Genomic DNA, 12,063 nt, shown 5'->3' with positions numbered 1-12,063 from the left:
TTCTAACAGAGAGACTGAGTGAGTTCATGATTGCTAAATTGTATTATTTTTGCCTGGTTTGTTTTGGTTTTTCAACTGTAGATTGTATTACATCTTCGTACGTGCCCCTGAAGCCTTTTGAAAAGAATTGTCAAAATATTACTGTGGAGGTAGAAGAGTTTGTTCCGGACATGACAAAATATTGTTACCCATTCACTGTTTACAAAAACCACCTGTATGTATATCCCTTGCAATTAAAATACGATAGCCAGAAAACATTTGCCAAGGTAAGGAGTGGAAACCTGTCCATGTGGGGGCTGAACTGGTCCCGCTGGTCTGCTCAGTGGGTTGACTCATGCCGAATGGTTATTCCTTTCAGGCGAGGAACATTGCTGTCTGTGTGGAGTTCCGGGATTCGGATGAAAGTGATGCTTCTGCGCTAAAGGTGTGTGTATTGTTTTTCTCACTGCCCTGGAGTGGATTCCGCCTCACAGTGGCCCCATGGAACAGAGTAAAACTGCCCCCCCCCCGGGGGGTTTCTCAGACTAGAACTCTTTTCAGGAGCAGACAGTCTCCTCTGAGGGAGCGGCTGGGCGATGGTTTCAAACTGCTGACCCTGTGATGACCAGCTCAATACGTAACCCGTTACATCTCCAGAGGGCCCTTTTCTTAGCAGGCTTTAGGAGCGGTCATTTGGGTGCTGGGCAGCCTCATCTTCACGTGTTTCAACCTGGAGGATAGGGTGTATTAGAGTGGCAAGTTAAGGGGTCCTGGTAAGCCAGTTTTGCAACAATCTGTGCTAACGGGAAACCTGGCGCTTTGAACTCGCCACAAGTCCCTCTCGTTGTCCTGAGGAGATCGCCAGTCTCACACCCTGTGGAGCAGTGCTTCCCTGTCCTCTAAGGTTGCCGTGAGCTGAAATAGACTCCATAGCAGTGAGTGTTTTTGTTGTTGTTTGTTTTGTTAATCAGTGACAAATCGAATACCATCTGTGTTTACTCCTACCTCATTAACTCTACTATAGGGTGAAGGGAAGTCAATTCTGAAGTGGGGCGGGAGCAGCGAGCGCTTGCAAAGTGGGTGGGCTTTCATGTGTCAGCGGCTTGCTGTGGCTTCGCTTGGATTTTTTTTTTTTTGCATGACTCTGATGCTCCAATCACAAGGTCATGTTCTTCTCTGCCCTGAGAATTTCGAATGGTACCATCAGGGGACTGTGAAGGCCTCTTTCCTTGCAATCTGAACAGAATGAAGGAAGCACAGCAGGACTGCGGGACGGGAGATGGGATGCCCTAAGGGGGCCTCTCAACTTGGATCCGTGGGCTCTGCAAAAGCATAATCCCAGAATGAGCTAAGCCCTTTATTCCGAAAGCCCTAGCACTTCACAGTGCCTGGGCATAGTCATTCTGTTTCTTTTCTTTCTTTCTTTTTCTTTTGGGGCCATTAGTTAAAAACCTCATGGAGCAGTCGGAGAACCTAGCCACTTCGAAGTGGCTACCTGACTCCCTCCTTTGCTGCTAATCTGACAAACCACCTAGGGAAAGAGGCACAAATGCTGCCCCCCACCCAACCCCCAAGAAGCCCTTTAATAGCCCTTACCTCTGAAAGATTTCTTTTTTCAATAGAGGTTTTTTTCCCCACAGCGAAACTGAAGTTAAATTATAGAATAGCTTCCCCTGGTGGCATAGTCTTTATGTGTCCGACGCATAACCACAAATAAGGTCAGCAGTTTGAAACCACCAGCTACTCCAGTAGGGACATATTAGGCTTTCTATCTTTGTGAAGAGTTATAGTCTCAAAAAAAAAAAAAAAGCGTTATAGTCTCAGAAACCCACAGGGGCAATTCTACCCTGTCTTGTGGGGTCACTCTGAGTCGGAATGGCCTCGCTGGCAGTGAGGGGTTGGTTTGGGGTTTTGGGGGTTTTTTTTGCCTCTGATTAGGTACAGTTTCTCAGGTTCGTCCTCCAGCTGGTTCTTTGCCTCCACGTGATAGATCCATTTGTATACTTCTGGATTCTCAGGTTCCCACTCAGCAGTTCCCGCAGGTTGCCTTCACAACCAGTTGAGTTGGATATGCACTCATCTGGAGTCTTGATTTCATGTCCCAGCTGGCCAAGAGGCTGGCTCTTGAAGGAACAGAGGAAGGCAATTAGTACTTTGGCATGCTGACTCCATTTTCCTCCTTGAGCTTATTTGGCCCATGCAAGTAAAAAACGTGCACTAGAGAGACAAGCGGCTCTTTCTATGCAACCCCAGAAAGCAGTAATGGCTGTTAGACTGGGGTAGGAGAGCTAATAATTCAACCAAACCCCACCCCCCCCCAACACACACACACACACACACACACACACACAAAATGTGGAGTGAAAAAAATAAAACAAAACAGTAAGCTGTCTGAAGCACTAAATAGACCTTCAATTTTTTTTCTTTCTTTTTAACCCCCGGCTAGAAATGTGGCTAAGGTACAAACAGATTGCCCTCAGCTACCAACCTAAAGGTTGGAAGTTTGAATCCCACCTAAGCAGTGCCACGGAAGAAAGGCCAGGCAACCTGTTTCTGTAAATATATGCGAACCCCATGGCCATCAGGTAGATGTCCACCTCAATGGAGCCTCGTGTTACAGTAGAGAAACGTTCTTGACTGTCATCTCCATGGAAGCAGATCACCAGCACGTTCGTCCAGAGTGCTGCTAACTGAGTTCAAACTGCCAAGCTTTAGGTTAATAGTTAAGCCCAACCATTCACATCACTTAAGGGACCCTCTGTAAAGATGACAGCCCAGAAAACCCTATGGAGCTATTCGATCAGATAATGTAGGGGCCCTTATGAGTTGGAGTCAGTGCTAAGGCAACTTAGTCTTCTAGCTGTTGTGTTGCTGTTGTTTCTAGCTCCTCCTGGTCCCCTGCGCAGTGAGCCCTCAGCCAGTGGGACTGGGGAGTCTGTCCCCTTTCATTTGGAGAAATGCAAATAGTGTGAAAGACGTCAGCTTGACATGACTGGCATCCGCTTTTTTTTACTTTCAACTGATTAGAAATGGTCAGCTTCTTTCCATCAACTAATTTGGAATTTTATGTCTTTGATGGCAATTGCCCGCCTTGAAGTCAAAAGCATCTCCACAGCTACCAAGTTAGACGTGATGGGGAGTGACAGCTGGAGTGACTGTGTGGATGATTCTGAATTTACGGGCTCCTGGTGAGAACCACTGGGGCTTAGCGCGGCCCCCTAGTAACTCACAGATGCCTCTTCAGTCTGTGTGTGGTGCTGGACCCTCGCGTCTCCAGACTTGTGCTCAGAGTGGTCTCTGTTTCCTTCGTTTGCAGTGTATTTATGGAAAACCTGCAGGATCTGTTTTCACCACAAACACATATGCTGTGGTCTCGCATCATAACCAAAATCCAGAGTTCTACGATGAGGTAACATATATATGTATATATATTCTGATTATTTGTGAAATGCTATGGTCACCATTCTTTTCCTCTTCCACATCCCTCCCATCATTTTATCTGCCCTTCAAATCCCTGACTATTTTGTTTTCTGAAAACAGAAAGTGTCCCATAAAATGAAACGGCCATTGCTTGCTAGGCAGCCAGCCTTTGGTCACAGTGGAAGACTTAGCTCTACATCTCAGGGACTCTAACTGGATGTAGCAGGGTACGAAACAAACACCTGGCGGAAACTAGAATTTGAGTGCTAGCTTTGACGATAGCTGACCCTGTGACCCGAACCAGTCACTTCCTCTTTCTGAGTCACCATTTTCCTCAGCATTGAAACCGGAAGTTCTGAAGGAGGGATTCTGAAGGCCGGTCAAGCTCTTTGCCGACACCCACAATGATTTTGTGTGACAAGAAACAGCTTTTCTGCAAGTGCAATGCTTCCAGAGAATTCCATCAGCTGAACTCAATCTCTCAGAGCCAAGTAGATTCAGGGGAGAGAGGTGGTCTCTAGTCTCTGTACCACCTGTCTTGAGTCCGGTGCCTTCTGCACTGATATCTGTACCTCTCTTTTCTTCCTGCTTCTCTATCATAGCAGCTCTCTGTACTTTTGTGTTTCCCTTGTCTCTGGCACAGCCTTTTCTCATCGAACTCTGGTTTATTCAAATCTGTAGGCAGTTTTCAATTGCCATGGGTTTCCATGGCACCTGACAGCACTGCCAGGCAGATGCCTCATTGGTTCTGCCGCTTGGTGCTCACGTCTCAATGCCTGGCTTTTCTGAAACCATTCCCCTGGCTGTCAGGATGCCCCAGGTCTACCTGCTGTCACCTGAAGGCTTTACACCCCAGCCTTAGGGCTCATTCATGTCTTTCTTCATCCCATACCTTCCTGGTTTTGGGGGAGCAAGTTTTGGTGTGGTGCCTTGTGTTTCTTCCACCCAGGGAGGGCATCGACCCATATTTATGCGCAGCACAACCGTAGATGCCCAGATGGCCTGGATGCTATGAATAGGCATGTTCTGTGGGGAATGTATACCTATGACAGAAGTTAGTTATAACCCCAAAGCCGTGCCTGGTATGCGTGATAATTGGGCCAGATGTCCATCACTGTGCGCTTTCATTTGTGCATCTCCTTAACCAACACTGGGAGAAAGAGGAGGCTTTCCACTGCTGTAAAGGGTCACACTCTTGGAAACTTGGGGAGTAATTCTACCCTGTCCTGTGGAATCATTATGAGACAGCCTTAACTCCATGGAGGTGAGTTTTGTTTTGTTTTTATAACCAAGACTGGTCACTGCAGAAATCTGAAGCATGTCGTCCATTATCTACATTGTTTTCAGGATGTGAAAGGACCACGCCTTTCTCTCTTTTTTTTTAAGGCTTTTTATTATGAATTGAGTGAAGATTTACAGAGCAGGTCAATTTTCCATTCAAAAATCCCTACAGACATTTTGTCTCCTAACATTCACTGTAATCCCCATAAGAGAACATCACTTATGTCCCTCTTGCTCCCTGTGTTTACCCTTTCCAGTTCTACCTTCTTTCTAAATCCTTCTTCCCCTCTGAACTTTGTCCTTAGGCAAATGCTGCCCCTTTGACCTCAAATGGCTGCTTATTCTAAAGAGTGTGCACCCCCTCTAGTATTATTGTTCCCCCTCATAGATTGGCCTATTGTTTGGCTGAAGATTGAGCCCAGGGGGTGAGTTCAACTGTAGACCTGAAGGATGATTAGGTTTGGGGGTTCCACCAATCTCTCCCACCAAGCAAACCTGGTCTCTTCCATGATTTTGAGTTCTGTCCTACATTTTTCTCCCACTCTGTCCAGGACCTTCTAATGTGATGCCTATCAGGGCAGTTGGGTGTGATGGTCAGGCACTATCTAGTTCTTTAGGTCTCAGCTTCATGGAGATTGAGGTTGGCATCATTCATGCTCCATTTAGTCTGTTGGATTATTTCTATTGTCTTCTATTTGTCTTTACCACATACCTTGCTTGGTTGCTCACAAGCATGATTGCTTGCCAGCTTTTAAGACTCCAGTCACTACTCACCAAAGTAGCATATAGAACATTGTCTTTGTGAACTGTGCTATGCAATTGACCTTGGTGTCCCCTGATACTATAGAACAAGCCTGTAGAGCATATGTGTGTATGTGTGCATGTGTTTGCACGTTACCTGTGCGTGCACAGGCATGTGCATTGCAGTCTGCAATTAGTCTTTTACAGGCTTTGAGCAGATATTCTAACATTCATTCGGATTCTGACTGGAAAATTACTTTGGATCTTTTAATATAGCATTGATCTTTTAAGATTAAATCAAATTCCTGTGTCCTGGTTACAATTTCTCTCTATTCAAGTGAAAAAATGTTCTTCTAGAAAAATGTATATCACCTATAATTTGAGGATACCATAATGCCACTGACTTTTTTAGCATGTCTATTTGTAAAAGATTAGTTTTTTGTGTGCAAAAAGGGAGTAACCACTTCAAATATAAAGTAGCCTTTCACGTTCAGTGCCCTCTGTAAAATAGGCTGGCATTCATTGACTCAGATTGTTTTCCAGTTTCCCTGGGCTGACGATGTGGTCTGGATCCACTCATAGAAAAACCTGCTGCAGGGTTGAGTCCTATAGAATAATCCCCTGGACCCTCCAAGCCAAATATAATAAAATACCTCGACCCTCACACCCCGAGAAAGTAGTATTGACCAATCAATTAGCATTTGACATGCTCTATTATCTGGCCTACCCTTTAGGACTTTGGGGGTGTGTGTACAAGTATCATGAAACTAAATGAAATAACTAGACAGTCCAGCTTGACACTGGAGCTCATACGCTGCTTCCTTTTGCTGTCATTTCAGATTAAGATTGAGCTTCCCATTCACCTTCATCAGAAGCATCATTTGCTTTTCACTTTCTATCATGTGAGTTGTGAAATTAACACAAAGGGAACCACCAAAAAGCAGGACACAGTCGAAACTCCAGGTACGTGTGCTCTTTAAATGTCTCATCCTACCCTGGTTTGCAGTGGGATAACTGCGGCTCCACCCTCTTGTCAACAAAGCTATAGCCCACTTCCCTTCTCACAACAGAATGCTATAAAGTCCCCTGTTAAAAGTTGAATTGCACTTTTACTTTATTATGAGCTCTCCCAAATGTGCCTGTGCACGTGTTCGTGGGGGTGCCAAGACTACTGTAGACAACAACAACAACAAATGGGATAGCTGCTGTGCGAAGGAGAAACAACACAATGGGATTTCTTCTATGTGATTTTTCGTAGCCCTGCAACTGGAATTTTCCAGTTGTGCTCACTGAGGAAAAAGGATGTGAGCGCAGAGCTAGGGGCATCTGTTAGCCTAAGGGACATTGAGGACTGGCTGGTTTTAATGACAAGAGGCAAGCTGTAACAAACCTGATTAGGTACATTCACCACCCCACGGAGCATGGCTTTATCAGCTTACTCCCTCCCTCCATTCCTCCCTCCCTCCCTCGCTGTGGTCCAGTTGATTCTGACTCCGAGCGACCTATGACGGGGTCGAACTGCCCCTGTGGGTTGCTGAGAATGTACAACTCCCTACAGGATTAGAAAGCCCCATCTTTCTGCAGAGGAGCATACTGGTGGTTTTGAACTGCTGACCTTGTGGTTAGCAGCTCAATGTGCAACCTACTTCACTACCAGGGCTCCTTAGGTTTTATCTTGGATTCCCAATTTTGGTCGACCACCTCTACTTTTGTACTATTGCCCATAACCCTGGGTCAAGCCACCCCCTGGGATTGGTCCAGAGACCACCAGGGGGCAGTAGCACCCACTTTGGGAAACACTGCTGTAGGTAAACCTTTGAAGGAACCATCCATGGGAGATCACCGGTGTCCCTGTGAACATGGCTTGTGATGTTTTGTAAGCATCAGCACGCCCTGGGATTCAGAGCCAGGTTCACCTGGCTCAGTCTTGAATTCGTGCATCCACTCTTGCCCATATTTATGATGTGCAAGACATTGTCTTAGGTGCTGTGGTGCATACAGAGTCATGGGAAACACCAGTCTGTGCCGTGAGTCTGCGACTGATGAGGGAAAAGAAGGCCCGCGGAAACAACTTGTATTACAGGATGGTGCCAGACAGGGCAGTGTTTCATTGTGTTGTCCATAGGGTGGCTATGAGTCAGAACCAATTCGATGGCCCCTAACAACTACAACAATACAGGCTAGGGCAGCAGTTCTCAACCTGTGGGCCGCGACCCCATTGGGGGTCGAACGACCCTTTCACAGGGGCCACTCAATTCATAACAGTAGCAAAATGACAGTGATGAAGTAGCAACAAAAATAATGTTATGGTTGGGGGTCACCACAACACGAGGAACTGTATGAAAGGGTCGAGGCATGAGGAAGGTTGAGAACCACTGCCTTAAAGGGTGGGTAGAGTTTGATAATGCAATAATGGTAGAAAGGTAGGGACTTCCAGGATGAAGTAACCACTAGAACAAAGACAGAGTGCTGGGGGTTATGTCCTCAACCAGACGCATGCTGTTGAGTCAGTGCTGACTCACAGTCACGTGGATAGAACAGAGTAAAATTGCCCCTCTGCGACTCGAAATCTTTTGGGACCCAGACTTCCATATCTTTCTCCAGTGAAGTGGCTGGTGAGTTTGAACTGCCAACCTTTCAGTGAGCAGCCAAGCACTTAACCCCTATGCCACCAGATCTAAGTACAGGGAACATCCAAGAGTTAAATACATACAGCTGGAACCCAGGGTGCTTGAAACAGGCATCCTGGGACATCAGGTTGAAAAAGAGGAGTTGGATTGTGCAAGACCTTGAATGTCAGGCTGGATGTGATTGGTTTCTGTTAGCAATAAGGAAACTATTAAAAGGTTACAAACACCAGTAAGAGCTGCTTTGAAGGAAATTCAATCAGGCAACACAGATAATGAGGAAAGAACACTGGAGCAAGAAAAGACTGATGGAGGAAACATCGGTTAGGGATCTGTATCAAGGGTCGAGGAAAGAAAGGCACACATCATGGCAGCAGCCGAGCACAGAAACTTGATGAACCTAGAAAAGGCGATGGTCCGTTAGAGAGTTGATTCATTTTGCACGGATGTTTCAAAACTTGATGATTGGCAAAAAAGGGGTTTCTGTTGCCAGTGGCAGGATGAGAGGTTTGGGGCTGATCTTGCGTGGGAGGCCCCAGGGAGACATCTGAGTGACAATATGTAGACGACACCGTGCTTGGATGTTAGGGATTTCCCTCTCTGAGTAGTTGGAATAGTGGTCCTATTCTGTGTCCCATAGAAATACAGGTTCGTTTAGGGCAGAGAATTGGAGGAAAAGCCACCAAACCATGAGTGCTCATGACAATACATCTCCTGTGAGATTTATTATGGGTGGTCTGGTCCCAAGGCTAGACAGAAGTGGGCAAGATGCTCTGGAGTATGGGACAGCGACTCTGTGTGCCACCCACCACTGCCCTGGCCAAGGTGTGCTTTCACATCTTTGAGCCAGATGTTGTGCTTGCTCTTGGAATCCTTTACAGCTTCCATGGGCTCTGGGTGAGTTTTCATTAAGCGGCCCACTAGACCATGCTCTGATGTGTTCACAGTGCAAAAAATAGTTCCACCACCATTCCTTAGAGCAGCGGTTCACAACCTGGGGGTTGCATGACCTTTTACAAGGGCTGCCCGATTCATAGCACTAGCAAAATGACAGTGATGAAGTAGTAACGAAAAGAATTGTATGGTTTGGGGTGGTGGGTGTCAGCACAACATGAGGAACTGTATTAAAGGGTCTCAGCATCAGGAAGGTTGGGAACCAGTGCTGTAGAGGAAGAAAGTTTACTAGTGATTACCAAGGATGAGGAGAAAGGGAAATGAGAAGTGGGAAGCGACTTAACAGACATGGGTTTTATTTAAGTGTGTGTGTGTGTGTGTGTGTGTGTGTAATGAATAAGTTCTGGAATTCGATGGTAATGGGTATGCAACTCTTGACCATATGAAAAGCTCCTCATGTAAACTTGAAATCGATGAATTGTATTGGTGTATGTGATTCATATCTTCTGTAAATAAAAAATAAAATAAAAACCTGTATGGAGGAAAACATGTCCTAAGGATTAAGAAATCTTTTTTCCTTTCATTTTCCTATTTTCTGGGCAGGAAATTCTTTTTCTCATTTGTTAGCATTTCCTTTTCACTGCTCTGATGGCGTCCTTTTGAATGGTTCTGCTAATGCTACTTCCCTGGTCTTTTTTTAAATTATTTTAAATCAACGCCAATGTCTGGGTAAACCATTTCTGGCATCTCGTTAGTAAAGATACCTTTCAGGCATGGGTCAGTTTGCATCTGAGAAATCCATTTAGTCTTATGAGTGAGCCCAAAATTTTAGTCTTCTTTTAAGAATTTAAACACTTGCCAAATAAAACACACGAAGGAAAACATTCTAACCAGATTTATGTTGACTTCTGTGTTCACAATATAAGCACATGCCACTCACGTGTGTGCACACACATTCTCGTGCATGCATACTCTCCTGTATGCTCTTGTAAACGTGCACATGCGACCCCCCACACACAAGAAGAATCAGAGAGCAGTAACTACAAAAAATGTTCCCAGCCAACACCCTCTCTCTCAGACACCAGAACTCTGTGTAGAGCAGGCTTTTTTACAGCTGAGTTATAAACAGTTGTAACCCAGGATATTGACTACAACACAATTATGACACCACTCAACTTGAGCAACATGGCCAGTTGTCCAGGAGGAAGCCGAGAGGCTCTGGGGGGAAAACTTGCAGTGGGTTCAAGTCATAAATACAATGTTCCTGCCTCCATTCTTGTATTCGCCTCTTTCCTTGATAATCCAGAAACCTGTTGCCCCCACCAAAGTATTAGTGGGTCAATCTGGAATGGAACCTTGACTCAGTTTCTCCGTTGTTCATCTCTCCGTTTCCTGATGCCATAATAGGAAATTCAGGAACGTAGTAGTTGCTATCTGAGGTCATTTCTGAGACAGATATGCGACACGCTGCTCCCTGAATATAAAGATGCACGAGAGAGAGCTGAACTTGAAACAAATTGATATATCACCTTCAAAGTGTAAAGTTAATGCTGTTCATGCCCTTTTAAAGTGTTCTCATATACTGATCTCACATTGGGCTCTAATGGGATAACTAACTGTGCATTGTTGTCCCCATTTTTATGTTCAAGGAAATAAAGTGAGTGCTGTCTGAGTCGCCAGGCTGGGATTGGAAGCAGTACAAATCCTCCTCCTTTCCCTAACACCTGAACTCTCCCACATCCCGAACCCTGGAAATCTCACTAGTGTGCCCTGCTCCACTACCAATCAGACGCTTGTGGAGCTAATTGCCTCCCTGTCTCCTTTGATTCTTGTCTTGGCAGTGGGGTTTGCCTGGGTGCCTTTGCTGAAGGATGGAAGGATCATCACATTTGAGCAGCAGCTGCCAGTTTCTGCCAATCTTCCCCCAGGCTACTTGCTTCTGAATGATGCTGACTCACGAAGGGTAGGGAAATACTACATTCAATGTTGCAGAATGGAATTCTGTTGGTTGTGTTGGTCTGTGGAGATGTTGTGTGTCATCGAGTTGATTCCGACTTGTGGTGATCCTGTAGGACAGGGGCGTCAAACTCAATGAAAACGCGGGCCATTTGGCGCAACAGGCAAGATTCACGCGGGCCACATCACATTTACAAATGTTGTTAAATTTATATTTTGAAGTGAGGATTCAGGAATATGGATAGGATCATTAAAACAGTATAGAATTGCTTTTATTTAAACATTTATTTTATTTAATGTATTTATAAAACTAAAATTATTTTCTTTTACCTGAAACTTGCCGGCGCTTTCCTCCTACTAGTTTTCACTGACCTCTTTTGTTGTGACCAGAAAATATAACAAAGTAACTAATCAAAAACACAAAATGTTGGACAGCTGACAAACGTGATGCACAATCGTAATGGCTTCTCCCTAAAAATGTGAACTAGCGCTGCCGCTAGGTAGGATTCCTAACAGCACAACCCAGAGTGCTCTTTTTAACCTTTTCGCTATTGGGATCTGTTTACACTATGTGACACTGAGAGTGGCAGACAGATCGCTCCCAAACGACACCAGAACTGAGTCAGCATATTTATACACGTGCCCAGGCCCCCGGGAAAGGCACTGGGACAGGTGTATACTTGTCTTCAGTAGTTATAGGGTTAACGAGGGAATTGTGTGCACAATATTTATTGCCTCAATCTCCCCTAAGCACTGTTTTCTTCATAACATTTTTTTCTAATTTCATTTTATTTCAGAGCATAGCAGGCCACAAAAAATTATCCATGAAGCCCGTGGGCCGCCAGTTTGACAGCCCTGCTCTAGGACAAAGTAGAACTGCTGCCCCATAGAGCTGAACGGGAGCAGCTCCCAGGGCTTTGCTCCCTCGGAGCACCTGGTGGGTTTGCGCCACGAGCCTAGTGGTTCTCCGCCTTCCCAATGCCGCAACCCTTTCATACAGTTCCTCATGTTGTGGTGACCCCCCAACCATAACATTATTTTTGTTGCTACTTCATCACTGTCATTTTGCTACTGTCATTTGACCTTCAAAGGGGTTGCGGCCCACAGGTTGAGAACCACTGCTAGCCTTTCAGGTAGAAGCCAAGCGCTTCACCATTGTGCCCCC

At 45.4% G+C, this 12,063-nt stretch overlaps 1 protein-coding gene across 1 annotated transcript in view; it reads left to right on the top strand.

Annotated features, from left to right (window-relative positions):
* DOCK11 (dedicator of cytokinesis 11) overlaps nucleotides 1–12,063 on the top strand; it is a 171,006-nt gene that overhangs the window by 55,051 nt on the left and 103,892 nt on the right. Inside the window, exons 17-21 of the mRNA XM_045298560.1 lie at nucleotides 82–266; nucleotides 359–424; nucleotides 3,296–3,388; nucleotides 6,261–6,384; nucleotides 10,784–10,905. Coding sequence (XP_045154495.1) covers nucleotides 82–266; nucleotides 359–424; nucleotides 3,296–3,388; nucleotides 6,261–6,384; nucleotides 10,784–10,905 — 590 coding nt within the window. The remainder of the gene's footprint in view (nucleotides 1–81; nucleotides 267–358; nucleotides 425–3,295; nucleotides 3,389–6,260; nucleotides 6,385–10,783; nucleotides 10,906–12,063) is intronic.

This window comes from Echinops telfairi, unplaced genomic scaffold (genome assembly GCF_000313985.2).
Source record: "Echinops telfairi isolate 266 unplaced genomic scaffold, ASM31398v2 ScPeMD7_7427;HRSCAF=8465, whole genome shotgun sequence".
In the NCBI taxonomy this organism is placed as follows: domain Eukaryota; kingdom Metazoa; phylum Chordata; class Mammalia; order Afrosoricida; family Tenrecidae; genus Echinops; species Echinops telfairi.
This window is presented reverse-complemented; position numbering and strand designations above follow the sequence as displayed.